At 30.9% G+C, this 15,650-nt stretch overlaps 1 protein-coding gene across 6 annotated transcripts in view; it reads left to right on the top strand.

Annotated features, from left to right (window-relative positions):
- LOC143255331 (uncharacterized) overlaps positions 1-15,277 on the top strand; it is a 35,968-nt gene extending 20,691 nt beyond the window's left edge. For 2 of the 6 annotated variants that reach the window (XM_076510815.1, XM_076510817.1), the window contains exons 6-9: positions 1,040-1,185; positions 4,427-4,492; positions 10,320-10,538; positions 11,247-15,277. In XM_076510815.1, the coding sequence (XP_076366930.1) occupies positions 1,040-1,185; positions 4,427-4,492; positions 10,320-10,538; positions 11,247-11,351 (536 nt within the window). In that variant the 3' untranslated portion in view covers positions 11,352-15,277. The remainder of the gene's footprint in view (positions 1-1,039; positions 1,186-4,426; positions 4,493-10,319; positions 10,539-11,246) is intronic. The other 4 variants (XM_076510816.1, XR_013030554.1, XR_013030555.1 and 1 more) reach the window with 4 other exon arrangements.
- The last annotated feature ends 373 nt before the right edge of the window (positions 15,278-15,650 follow it).

Genomic DNA, 15,650 nt, shown 5'->3' with positions numbered 1-15,650 from the left:
AATGTCATCATGTTTCACATCAAAACAAAATATGACACTTGGATAAAAAAAAACATAAATTGTGTAATCATTAATTCAGTGTTATCCAGTGTTCATGTTTTTAAGGAACAAACGAGAATTAAATAATATATGACTATTGACTAAAATTTGTCACTTCAAACCTCCACTTCATTGAGTGAACCCATGAAATACCATGTGAGTACGGATGAATAGTTGAACTCTAACAGAAGGAATAAGAAGCTGTAATATTGTAGTAGATAATATGAGTAGACTTTTGTTCATTTTCTAACAAGACACACTTACATATACATGAATATCGTGGCTCAGACCGAGAAAGTTTTATGACTGAACATAACTCTTGAAGGGATATAATTTTTTTCTATATTATTGTAAACTGCCTTCGTCAATTATGGATGCAAAGTTACAAGGTCGTCTCTATTAAACCTTTAAGATAAGTGCATACCGGTATGTTACGAACTTCTTCACATAGTTAATTTCAAAATTTAATTAATCTAACATATTATCAATATTAGTAACTTGTTCATGTAGTAAATAAAATACACTAACCATACAGATATCATAACCCTGAAAACTTTTAACGCTATTTTCATGAAGTGGTAAATAGGAAGAACATTTAAGATCATTCAAATCCCAGTATGTTAAAAACAAAATTATTACTACGTAAAGAATAACATTCAAGAAATATTTATAAAAATATATAACTGTAAACTTAGGAACGTAAAGTTGATATTATTTGTCTGTGAAAAGAAAATGTTACCTGAAAAGTTCTTATTAACTGATTCTATTTGAAAAATGTTTATTTATCATATTCTTTCCGCTTTAGTACGTGTTTGATCAGTTAACATTTGAACAACCTCGAAAGAAGTGAATGACACTTATTTTGTATATATGTTTGGCGATTTAATTTTGAAGTAATTCTATTGTTTTTACTTCTTTATAGTTTAAAGAATGTATCACTGAAAATCAAAGTATTTTGTTTGTTTTAGTTACTGGAAGTAATTGATTATTTATCTGTCAGGACAGACTCCCTTACATTGTGCAGTTTTGTGTCATGGGGCTCATCACAAGGATGACAGAAAAGAAAAATCAGAACAGAATGACAAGCTTGACAACTCCTTAACAATTACATTTCTTCTGAATATGAAAGCACTTTTATCTTCTCAGGTATATCTTAATCTTATATATGTTAATTCAGTGACAGCTTTAAAGTTTATTATTACTCGAACTAAAGCGTATGAAACGATAGCTACAAGTTGTGAAGTATTCATTGAACGTTTCTTTATTGCTATTTACTCTTTTTAAAACAAGTTGATTTTACGATTATAAAATTTGTAATGTAAAACTTTGGAACTAAACATCCAAAATACAACACTGAAATGCATCAAAGTCTGCTACGTCATTTTAAATTAAATTATTTTATAAATTTCAAAATGTTTTTACACCCCTTCCAGATTTTGCTCAGAATTTATCTATCCATTACTTTGCTTTCATGAAAAGAGGGAGAGAGAGTGACATGCTACATTTGAAACAACTTGATAAACCGCTAATATATAAGAAGAAAAACTACCGTAACTTCCCTAATAAATTAGTTGTTTTCGCAATATCTAAACTGTTCAGTTGAAGACAAAACAAATGTTCTCAGACGTCCTTGATAATATTTGTCTATGAATGAACATATATTCTGCAAAATTGTTCAGGAAAGTTAAAGAATTTATAAACATACAAATTTGCTTTATTGTTTTATATTTAACAGATTCGATTTTGATTTATTACACATTTGAAAAAAAAATTGCTTTATTCTTAAATTTAAAATAAAATATGTTACAAAGTACTAATACATATTTTATCTTTTGAAATTATTCAAAGAGATTGGAGACCTAAATATGTAAGAGCCATATGTCTCTCTTTGTCACGATCTGTATCTTTTATACGGTTAATAGTTTAAAGAGAAAATATGCATATATGAATGTTTCTTTTCAAGAGTACATTACAGGATAATTATTTTGTTTTGCGTTTTCTAAGGTGAATCCTTGATATCTATCCGTCAGTCTTCCTACATGCTGAATGGTCAACCTGAGATTAAGACTTACTAGCAACAAAAATGCTTATTTTGCGAGAAAATTTTCACGAAAAAAATAACTTCCTCTGTTGACCAGTTCGTTTGAAGCTAAACACGAAGCTACGCAATGGGCTATCTGTGCTCTGCCTACCATAGGAATAGAAATCCGGTTTACAGCGTTGTAGGTCTGCATTCATGCTTTTGTGCCACTAGGGGATAACAAATGGGAAGAAAGCAGCAAGAATGGGTAAAATACATAAATAGAGGGACGTATTTGGGAATGTATTTATTGTTACTGGGATAATATGCATGTATTTACATGTTTCATTTCGGTATATATACCTTTATGATTTTATTCTATGATGTCGAATAAATGTTTTCAAATTGGCCTAAATATTTTTCCATTGAAATTTTGTAAAGGAATGACAACTGTCAAAAGTATAACCTCAGTACCGATAGTTTATTGTACCCAGTAAAATGACTAGTATCAGTGGTATCCACTGAAGAAAATCCCCGGGGCTACTCAGCGAATTTTAAGGCAAATGGATGCATCCATTACATTAAACAATACTTTGCAGTCTGTCTTTATTTGGAAAACACAGTGTAATTTTCCTTTTTAAAATAACACATGGAATGAAAATATACAGTTGTAAACAGACCACTAGACTATCGTATTTCACATATGCTATGATTGAAGGGATCGGTTTGACTGCGCATTTATTATTCATTGTTCATTATTTTTAGTAAAGTTACCATTGAAGTTTTCAAGACATCTATTTGTGATACATAATTAAGTGATAACTGTTTTTTGCACTTTTTGTTTTCTTACTCATTATTATTTATGTCAAAAGCACCAGTTATAAAACTACTCCGACTTATATCTGAAAATCTTGGAATGGAAATAAATATTTCAATATTTAGGCAAAGTATTAACAAATATTTATAAGGAAGATATAAAATATCTTATATAGTTTTAAATCTAAAAGTTACAACGACTCAGATAAAAGCTCTGGATTTCGATTGGTTTGATTTTGATTGTTTGTTCGTTTGTTTTTTGAATTTCGCGCACAGCTATTCTAGGGCTATTTGTGCTAGCCGTCCCTAATTTTGCAGTGTAAGACTAGAGGGAAGGCAACTAGTTATCACCACCCATCGCCAACTCTTGGGCTACTCTTTTACCAACGAATAGTGGGATTGACCATTATAAGGCCCCCACGGCTGAGAAGGCGAGCATGTTTGGCGCTACGGGGATGCGAACCCGCGACCCTCAGATTTTCTCGACGCACGCCTTAACCCACTTGGCCATGCCGGGCTGTTTGGTTTTGAATTTCGCACAAAGCTACACGAGGGGTATCTGCACTAGCCCGCCCTAATTTAGCGTTGAAAGACTACATAGAATGTTTGCTAGTCATTACCACCTACCGACAACTCTTGGGCTACTCTTTTACTATCGAATAGTGGGATTGACCGTCACATTATAACGCCCCCACGGATGAAAGGGCGAGCATACATTATGTGACGGGGGTTCGAACCCGAGACTCTCGGGTTACGAGTCGAGCGCTCTAACCACCTGATCGTGCCAGGCAATTGATTTCGAATCCACTCTGCTAAAGCTTATAGTATGTTATAAAAAGATAAAAGATGGAGGCTGTTAGGTGCTGCTGGCTGGCTGTGTTTCGTATGGTCGCTAATTCGAAATTTAGGAAAGCAACAGGAAGCTTTGTCAAAGATACCAAAATAGAAATACAACAGTTAAGGAAATTATTTTAGGATATTTTTTCTGTAAGTTGCATGGAATGAATCTTTAGAGTTTTTTCTGGGCTTATTATAGTAAATATCTTTCAGTAAATCAGTATTTTATTTTAACTGACAAACCGTGTAGATTAATATAAAATTTGTTTATATGAATTAATTCTGTTCATAAGAATTGTGGAAACATATAGTCTAATGATTACGGATAAAGTTTGCAGTCAGCGCAATAAATGTTTTTCAAAGTTATGTATATATTCATTGTGAGATTGTGTATGTAATCATGTTTCTCAATAGTATCAAAAATATTTCTCTATAGAAGCCATTGAACAATTTATTATAAATCTAATAAGAAACCTTATGATAGATAAACGGAAATTTATTAACCAATTTTTCTCCTAGTGTTATAATACGTATTTACCAATTTGGCTCATTTTGGCTGTTTTCTCAACGTAGTTATAAAAGTATTATATATATACATTTGTTACGTCAATGTTTTAAGGAAATAATCTGCAAAGAATAGCTTATGAATGAGTATATGAAATAAGCCTTTTATATTGGTAATAATATGCTGTAAGAAACATTTTATTGTTTTAGGATTCTCAAGGACAAACTCCAATTCATTATGCGGTGAGAAATTGTAAAAGTCACGAGATTTTAAAAGTGAGTATGTGTGGCATATGATAATTGCAGAATATCATACTTTAATGAACTGCATCTATTCAGAAATGATATGAGTAAAATGTTTTTCTTTATTTAGGCTTACATTTATAGCTAAGCCCAATACAGTAGGCTACATAAATGTATAGTTTTAAACTTATAACACCTTTTGATATATAATAATTTAGCTATGTCAGATAATTACCGCTTCCAGACGCTGTCTAATACACAGGGAAGATAGTCTTCCAATGTACTCTTCAACAATCCAATCACAAAGAAATCCATAGATGCTGCTTATGGTAACTTTATTGGTATTACTTCATATGAAATAACAAGAATATCCATTTCCTTTTCCAACTGTTTTAGGTATACGAAAGTTGAATGAGAGGTATTAATAGAAAACATCTTGATGAACCTGTTAGTTCAATTTCAGATGGAGATCATTCTTGATTATTTTGCATATTGTTGACTGGGACACACGAACGGCTTTTGCCACAAACTTTATTTTCATGGATTATTACCGTTACAATACTTTGCACTTTGCTTACAACAGCTATGCTATGAATTGTTGCAAATATCTTTCTCAGTGACCCAGATGCCCTAAAATGATTCATACTTCTTTGTTTTTCAATGTCATTGTGTGCAAAGGATATCATTGCCCTGAATATTATACACCTCCAATCTGAACAATCGTTTTGATCTGAATGTATGCATACTTTGTGTTCAAAATGGTTGTTGCATATGCATTCTAAAGCCAATAACTTTTCTGTAACATCGCTTTACCTATGAAACACCATGCAATTTCAAGATATAGTCTTAATACAACTAACTCCACTGAAATTTTATATTTGCTGTTGTTGTCACATGACTTGTTAATTAGCACATTCAAATAGTTTTAAACTAAAACTCTCTCTGTGTATATCTATATGTATAGGATAGCTGTACAAAGAATGAGGAATATAAACGTATGTATGTTTTGTGTGTATATGTGATAAGTACGTCAGTAGTAGAAATAGGCCAAATGTGAAATATGTGCAATCAATATTAAAATCTCAAACATACTGCAAACATTTTGCAAACAATACTTCATAAGCATTTCAGACAAACTGTTGAATAATAAACAATCTAACTACAGAGTAACAAGCAACAAAAGCACTTTAGAAAGTCAGTAGAATAAAAATAAATTTCACAAAACCACTACAAAGTTTTCAGTGTAACTAATTGACCAGCTAAGTGCATTGTTGGAAAGGCAAAGCTCTCTTCTGCCTCCACCCTGTGAAAATCTAAATGCACATGATTGAATTATGCTACATTAGTTAAAAGCTTTTCTCTTGGTTTTTCTTATAACATTGATAATAACAATAACCATTTTGAAACATTACTAGCGAACATTATATTAGTGGCCATATTCTATGAATACACATATGTTCTGTGAATTGCCAAGTAACAATCCAACCTCAATACACAATCCAACATGATGCACAGTTGCATATGTGCAAACGTTACGTGATAAACCTGCAACTGTATAAGCTGTGAGGACGAAAACTGCTGCTGCAAAGTCACACACTACTTTGTTTGAGCAGTCTGACTTCAAAAAAGAACAATTAATTATATAATTGTACCCTTTCAATGTAATAAAACTAAGGGTAACATATTGAAATCTAAGGTTTTACTTGAAACAGTGTTTTCTAAGACATGCTTTTCATGGAAACAAAACAAGAGAAAAAAATCTTAAGTTGATAACGTTAAAAATTCTTTATCGCAGCGAAGATAACATTACTGCAAGAATAGAGATAAGATTAGAAACAACACAACCTCAAAGTGTGTTTGACCATTGTTCAGTCCATTGACTTCTAATTTATATCTACTTATAACATAGCCAGGAAAAGATCATTCTAGTTATATTAAGTTGTAATCAAGTTGCCAACAAAATCATTCATGAGCTAATAATAAAATGTGTCTATACATGTTTGTGGTTTACCTATATTGTTTCCAGTGTTGCAAAAATATGTATATCATTAAAATGTTATCACATCTATATACTTAAAATTATGATTTTGACAGTGAAGTTGATTTAGTTCGCTTGAGATCAATGTACCTATAAAGAGAATGAGGCTTTTTTTTCTCCTTAACCCATCACTGAATTCATTTATATAGTTAATTTACCAAATTCTAAAGCATTTATATGCAATGGGACAAGGAGAGACAAGTTGTAAAATAAAAACATGCCACAAATATCTAATTCTTCAGATGTCATGTAAACAGACTTTACAGTATACGTATTGCCTCAAATAATTTGATTCACAGAAAGCTATAGTCATTGTATGATGTAAGATTGATAAGTTTAGTCCGATTGATTGATTTATAGTATACAGAACATAAAATAAACAAAAGTGGCATGGAAAGGATGTTGGATATGCTCCCTTGTGAGGTTGTGCACAGGAAGTTTTATTACAACATGCCAAGTCATAACTTACTTCCTCACTTTTTTTCCATTTCTGAAACTTTAAATGATTAATATTCATATCAATATCTAGGTAATACTTGGAATATTATTTGAACTTTTGGTTTCCTTAGAAAAAATATACTTTTTTACTTATCAGAAAGCTAAACTCAAATTATCGTATAAAAAATTAAAACAAGCCCTTATCACTCATATATTTATCAAGCTTTCTTTTAAACTCACTCAAATTTACTGTCTCCACAACATCCAAAGGCAGTCCATTCCATAGGCCAACCAACATATTTGAAAAATAAAATTGTCTTATCAGAAGAAGGCTTCTATCCTGCCTAAATCTATACTCTTTCCCCATGTTTATATAATTCTTGCTGTTAAGTAGGAAAAATGCTGATCCATATACATTATCATCTTTTGTACAATCTCAAGAATTTTCTTTAACTCTCCTTTATGCAAGATAATATAATTTAAGGATCTTAATCCAGTAATATGACAACCCCTCCATCCCAGACACGATTTTAGTAACTCTCCTCAGAACCATTTTCAATAATTCAATGTTTTCTTAAGGTAAGAAGTTTAAGACTGAAAACAGTACTCCAAATGTGACCTATGCAATGAAATTATAACTTCTTTAGACTTGTATTCAATATTTCTGAAGATACAACCTAAAATTGTATTTGCCCTACTAGTAGCAACAGCCTTGATGGTTTAAGAGAGTGATCAATCATTGCACAAAGATCTTTTTCTTTCATGACACTCTTAAGGCTATTTGCACCTAAATTATACTTATAATTCAAATTATGATAGCCTACATTCAATATCTTGCGTTTATCATCCCTAAAACCTGTCTGCCGTTTATTTGCTCAACTCACTAAATAATCTAAATCCTTTTGTTAAGTAGCAGTATACTCTTCAGTGCCCAATATCTTGATATTATCAGTAAATTTAAGTAGTTTATTGACCATTCTGTCACCTGTGTCATTAATGTAAATCAAAAGGAACAATGATCCAAAGACTGACTCCTGAGATACTCTGCTTGAAACGCTAATTAAGTTTGACTGATCTTCATTTATAACAACTCTCTGCTTTCTTCTATCCAACCACTCTTCTATCAAATTAGTTAACTTATCCCTCACACGTATAGATATAATATTCTTTATAAGCCTTTTGTGTGTCACTTTGTCAAATGCTTTCTAAAAATCCATTCAAACCAAATATACACCTTTAACCTCATCTTCATATGCAGTAACATTTTAAAAGCATATCATGAGATATATAAGGCAAGATTATCCCTTAATAAAACCATTTTGATTATCCGATAAAGTTCTAAACTTTGTTTACTGACTTTGCAAAGTATTTTATAAGACTTTTCAAAGCTTTTCCCACAACTAATAGGCTTAGAATTACTTATTGTAAATTTTATTATAGTTGTTCCTAAAGGTCTGGGTGTTCCAAGTGCTGTTAGTGTTTATTCTCTGATCTCAAATAAAACCTTTCTTTTCTTTCTCAGATCTTTTTATGTTATTCCTAAGTTTCCAGTACTGTTTCATTTTTTAGATTTTGTAACGCAAAACAACTCAAGGCAGGAACAAAAACTCTCCATGAATATAGAGTTTTACCTATATACGTTAGGTTATACCTTTACCACATCAATTTTTAAGCCTGTAAATTACATGTTACATAGTAACTTATTTATGTTCTTTAAATGTCCTTATATTATAGTATTTTTGCTTTATACTGAAATTAGAATGTCCTATGTTAGTTTACCTGTTTTAAATAAGGGTTCAACAACGGAATTTTATTTGTATGTCATAGAGACTTTATTTGTATCATAACAGATTCACAATATTTTGCAAGCTTCATTTCTGTTAAAGTTTTATATCTGTATGTTATAAATTACAACTGTGCCATAACAATTTCTCTATAAGTTCGAACAAACAACTGTACTATCGAATTTTATCCATATTTTGTAAATTAAGGCACATTAGCTTTAAATGTTCAATTGGAATTGTACTATAGCAAAACTATCTACAAATTATTTATCCTATAACTTGTATCTCTACCATAGCGTTTCAATTACGTACAAAAAATTTCATGCTGTGCCACTTAATATTATTTTGTTTGTAGAGTTAATTTTGCTTTTAACATTTTAACGTATGCTGTAAATTTACTTCTGTTACTGAATTTGAATCCTGAACAGTACCGTAGTGACTTAGCATTTTAGCTATATACCGTAAACTTTAACTGTAACATAGCGTTTTACTGTAAAAGAGCTTATTTTTATATTATAAATGGAAACTTTAAATATATATTGTAAACAAGTTTGTTTTGAAATTTTATCGCAATGTTACACGCGCTTGGCAGATCGTGACATTGAACTGATAGATTAGTCTCTAATCATTAGAGAAAAGATTCTTTCTAAGCAGCTCTCTTGTTTAAAAGAATTAGAGTATTTAATCGCAACTGTTGCAGCGAATCCATGTTTCCAAAGCATGTATCATACTTACTAGAGAGTTTGTTTGTTTGTTGAATTTCGCACAAAGCTACTCGAGGGCTATCTGTGCTAGCCGTCCCTAATTTAGCAGTGTAAGACTAGAGGGAAGGCAGCTAGTCATCACCACCCACCGCCAACTCTTGGGCTACTTTTTACCAACGAATAGTGGAATTGACCGTCACATTATAACGCCCCCACGGCCGAAAGGGCGAGCATGTTTAGCGCTACGGGGATGCGAACCCGCGACCCTCAGATTACGAGTCGCACGTCTTAACGCGCTTGGCCATGCCGGGCTACTTACAAGAGAGCTTATGTACGTAACTGACGAAGAGCTATGTCATCGAATTTGTTATTTAAAGCAACTTTGGGATGGTCATCCTTTCTTGTAAAAGGTGTGGTCTTCGACTTTAATTTGGTTAGTGGTTACATGATTATTTAAATCTTCATTTCTTAATTATTTAGTTACACGTTTATTTTGTGGATAAAATTTTGTTTAATGGCATATAATTTCATTTAGCTTTAATGCTCAAAATAGGCATACATTTCTGCATATAGGTAAAATAGGTGTAAATTCAACAATTTAACTCTCAAGTTTCGAGTATATATATAAGCATTTCTTTATTATCAGTTTAATTATTTTAAGAATTATCAATGTTATAGATATCACGTAATGTCCGTGTGCAAATTTAAATTTATTATTCACTTTATCTTAAATTTTACTTAAGTACGTTACAGATTCGTCTAATTTCATATTAAGTTTGGATATTTTATTTTATTATCAAAGTTAAACAACGTTCATTCATTTTATAGATTAATGTAGATATTATGTTTAGTTTCCCTGGTTTAGGCGGAACTTTAACATTTATATTTATTTTTAGCTTTTCTTTGAGCACTCCTTGGAATGTCCTGCAGAAGCCATTAATATACAAGATGAAAATAAGCAAGTTGCTCTTCATTTAGCTGCAAAAGCAAGCGTGCCATGTAGCGAAAGACATGCATATCTGGTGCGAATTCTTATGGCGAATGGGGCTTGCACTCAAATCAAGGATAAGAACAATAAATTTCCCGTGGATCTTGTTCCTGAGGGTAATTTAGAGGTTAGTTCAACTTGTATTGTCATAGTCATTCTTAAATAGTTGAATTATTTGCATAATAACCGGTGTAAGAAGTATTTCATTACATGTGAATACTTTGGAAAATCGAACGAGGTTGGAGACGTAAAGTACATTTTTATTGGTAAAAGTTTATGTTGCAGTTATTATTAAAAGCCCTATTGTTTAATTTCATTTATCAAAGAAACACGTTACACACAAAAAATGAGTTTATTATATGAAAATTGTAAGAGTAAAAGTATTTCATGACCATTTGTCACTTTATTGTAGCTGAGATAATAGATTTCTGGTTGAAGCTAATAACGTATTAACTGCCAGAAAAACTGAAGGAGAATCTCAGAAAAGTCATCAAACTTTATTATTGTCATAGAAATAATTTTTCTCGGACAGAAAACACAAAACAATTAAAACCACATAAATATTCAATTTATTTTGTATTACAATTTAGTTATAAGATATTATAACATATGGCCTAAACCGTTTGAAGAGTAAACTGTGTTTTTAATAATGTTTATATATTTGTTTATGAGAATATAAAACTTGATAAAACAGTTTACACCTTAAACTTATTGTGCCTTCTACTAAATTCTATATAACAAATATATAAATATATATTTATTTTCTGAATTTGTATTTTTGGTTCATGACTATTTCGTATATACCTAAAATACTTTACGAACATATTTATTTCAGGTAAGAAAAGTACTGCAAAATGTGTGGACTAAGAATGGCTGGAAAGTTCTAGTCAAAAACTATCAAAATAAATTACCTGCTGCTCTATCAGATACTTTGAAATGAAATAACAGCTGTAAGAATGAAGTAAAAGGTTGGAAACAGTTGTAGTGTTAGCTGAATTGATGCTTCTACCTGGTATAACACTAGTTTATCAACAATGATTCCGTAATGTATTATTGTGATGAGCTGGAAATGAGGGTGGAATTTTCTATAATTTTTTTCTTTGAGAGTTAACTCTCTTATAATAATTATCAAACGAAACACTATCAACCCCAAGTAACATACATTTTTTTTCTGAAACTGGTTTCCCTCACAAAAACATGGAAGTATAACAATTATTAGCTTCTAAAAGTTGGAACTGGTTTATATAGAATTATTAACAACTTATGGAATTTACTGCTGTGAAAAAGTTTATTTAAAGTTGAATTTATTGCGAGCAGGAATTTTATATCAAGAAAGAAAACCCAAATTGTTATAGTAAATAACTGGATTTAGAACTATTAAAGAAGACATCCTAAGTATACGTTTTTCTGCCTCTTGGGAACAAGAAATATCCCTGCTATAAGAAAGCCAATAATGGGGTTTTAGTTTTGTAATAATAAATTTATGAATATGTATTATGTATATTTTTTCACATCAAAATCTTGACAAGCAAAGATAATGTGACTAAAGGTATCTTAATTGCTAAAACATCAGCGTTAGTAATCACATAGTATGTTTCTAAAAAGATAATACCTGTTTCAAACAATAAAATATCATCCTTTCAGTGAAAAGACATGTTCTTTTATAAAACTTAAAAATATTACTTTAATGTAATCAACAGGCCCGGTTCGAAATCTCATTACACCAAACATGCTCGCCCTTTCAGCGGTAGAGTCATTGGTAAAAGAGTGGCTCAAGAAATGGCGGTAGGTGGTGATGATTAGTTGCCTTCCCTCTAGCCTTACACTGCTAACTCAGGGACGGCTAGCACAGATAGCCCTTTGCTCGAAATTCAAAAACAAACAAAGAATTGTGGTGGACGTTATTTGAAATATTAGAAGACACAAGAAACGATTTATTTTTCTAAACAAATTCTATAGTGAATTCCTTCAAAATACGTAAAAGTACAATTGAAATAGATCCAAGTTCCTATAGTTGAGAATAAAATATCATCATTAACATAACATTGTTTCTGTGATTTTAAAATTAAATAACTCATCAGCTATAGCTTGGATACACAAATCTGTCTTTGTACTTTGTGCATATTTTTAATGGCTGATCAAACACAAAAAGTATTTTTTCCATTGTTCCTAAACAATAACTTTTTAAGGTGATTTTAGGTTTAGTATTTTTAAGTTTCATGTATAACACAGTGAACAGTTGTTTTGTGATAATATTTTATTCGTGTCTTTAATATATATAAATAATGAATAATTATTTGTCATTGAGCTATCTTTTTATCTGTTACCAACGACAATTCTAAAGAACAGTAACGTTAGGAATATTAAGTGTACCAAAGAGCTTTTAAAATCTGATATTTTGACGACGTGACATAAAATGCTGATATACCTTAATTTGAGTAGATTTTTTTTCCTACCTGTATTTTCATTAATTTAAACTTTCATTTTTTTTATAATTTTCATTATAATTAATTATTAAAATATGTACTATGCTTGTTGTACAGTTCACAATATATTGGTCGAATCTAATGATAAAACATTTCTATTATGTACAAGTTTACTAGAATTACGTGTAATTAGATATGTGTGTCTTTGTTTTCCTTATAGCAAAGCCACATCAGGCTATCTGCTGAGCTCACTGAGGCGAATCGATCACGTGATTTTAGCGTGTAAATCTGTGCAAGCGAGAAGCAATTATAGAACGTGTAGAAAACGCAAATTAAATGTACGCCAAATAAATCAGATGAATGGTTTGATATTGAAACCTGTTTTATTTTTCTTGTTTTTAACAACACAAATTTAGTAATTTTTGTATTGTTTTTTGTTTACTTTTGGAGATAGCCTGCTTTTATCAGAGATTATTAATATTTCTAATTTTCCACATTGCATAGTTAAAACCTCAGTAGTTTTTCCCTTATATTTTATAACATTATTATTTATGTAATCTTTGAATCAATTGTTATAAAAGATACATGAATATTAGTAATTTTACATAAATATATATATCTTTAAGTATCAAATTATTTTCATGTAGAAACATAAAGAGACGCAAATGAAGCTTCAATACATAATTGCAGTTAGGAGTTAAAGTAAAAAGAAATGTACTGTAGCTAAAATATAATACTTTGCTTTTCTCATAAGGAAAATTCCTTAGTAAATAAAAAATTGAATACAACAATATTTAAATCATGTAAATAAATATATCAGTACATACACACATGTTTTCAAGAGCTTGTTTGTTTTTTAATTTAGCCCTAAAGTTGGCGGTGGGTGGTGATGATTAGCTGCCTTTCCTTTATTTTTACAATGCTAAATTAGGGACGGCTAGTGCAGATATCCCTTGAGTAGTTTTGCGCAAATTTTAAAAACAAACAAACTTTAAACATACCTGCCTCACCCCATGTTCACCAACTGCATCCACCACATACGTATAATTGCTTCCTTCGTTACACTGCTGTATTGAGACTGTGGTCTTGTTGAAATAAAATTTGGTGGTCATAAAAATTAAATCTCGTAGACTTAACCTTATTTAATAAAACTACTCGTAAAATAAACAATAAAGTAAAGTAACAGTATTTATAATGGTGTAAAGAGAATGATACAGTTCAGAGCATTCAGTGTGTGACACAGTTTTACGAATTCAAACAAGGAAACTAATAAAAAGGAAAAATAAAACCCGTAGCAAAGGCAAAAGGTACTTAAAAGGTTTTGAAGCAACAAAATTGTTGTAAAGTAAAGTTGTAATTAAGAGAAACTGAGCGGAATGCGTGTTCACAAAGTGATAAACGTAGCTTCTAATGAAGTGCATTTACGTTTTTCAGGTCCAAATAAGACGAAATAACTCATAGAAAGTGTAAAGCAATCCATATTTGAGATACAACTAGATATGTTTAGCTTGGAAAAAATACACAGAGCTTTAAATATATCTAAAGATTGAGTTCTTGTCCAAATTATGTTAGGAATCTTTCACCAGATAACCGACTGAAGCAAGTCTTGGGGTTGTAACAAAGTTAAGCAGCAGGAAGTAACCTTAAAGTGTAGAAGAAAAAATAATTTTCTTGAAGCACCCACGTTTCCTTTTTCAAACAATCAAGAATAAATCAAGTAAAATACACAATACCGAGGTAACTGACAATAGACACCTACCAAATTTGGTTCTATCACTATTACAGTAGAAATGGCGACTACCCTGTCATTCACAATCAGTAACATACCTTAAGCAGCTACATATGAAAATCTATACCAGTTACCACCAACCAGTGCTCCAACCTCCATCTTCAGATAATTGTGCACTGGGGCGCTCTTTACTGTACTATAACAAACCACAGAGCTCAGTCTGATGACTGTTTACAAAACACTAAAATAATTAAAAGAAGAAATCTGACAACGTATTGTTCGAGATGACCTACAAACACCAGGAAAAGAACCAAACTGTGGTTCGAACGAATAAAAGATTTTAACACGTGAGAGTCGTTTTCTAGTCAGCTCTTGTCTCACTGAAGAATAGACATATGTCTTAGACAGCTGAAACTTGTCGAGGTCAGAATTTATACTTTTTATTCATCAGTCAATTATTTTAATAAATTACAGACTTGTTTGAGTTTTGAGATGTGTGATAAGACAGAGAAATAGAAACTTGGTGAAGAATATTTAAACATTTATATTAAAGTATTGATATTGTCTGTCTACTTAATAAAATTTTGATACAAAATATATAAGATATTTCTAGTATTTATGTTATCGTAGTTTCACATTTTCGTCTCTTTTTCGTCTTCAAAAATGCCAATGTATATATTTAAGTTCATAGAATAAACAATTTATTTACAATTATGGATACTGTTTTATATTTTTAATTGTATCTGTGTGTTTTTCCATTGTTCATTGAATCGCAGAGGCGGAATGAAAATCTTGTTCCATAAAAATAATACAACAGCACGTAGGATATTAATATCTTGTAAAAAATGTTTTACTCTTGTACATCATGCACTGTGTTCAAATCAGAGTTTGATTAATAGGGAGAAAAATAAATATAACTTGCAAGTTAATTTCAGGAAACATTTTTCCACTTGAGACTATTTAGCTTAAAAGATTATTTCCTATAGACACTTTCTTCCATCTACATAAACATAAACTTAAATGGTGTAAACATAAGCATAATTTTATTGATAAATATATGTCAAATAATATTATGTTCTGGTAC

The sequence above is a fragment of the Tachypleus tridentatus genome, chromosome 7, assembly GCF_004210375.1.
Source record: "Tachypleus tridentatus isolate NWPU-2018 chromosome 7, ASM421037v1, whole genome shotgun sequence".
Lineage (NCBI taxonomy): Eukaryota > Metazoa > Arthropoda > Merostomata > Xiphosura > Limulidae > Tachypleus > Tachypleus tridentatus.
Note: the sequence above shows the minus strand (reverse complement) of the source record. Positions and strands in the feature narration are given on the sequence as shown.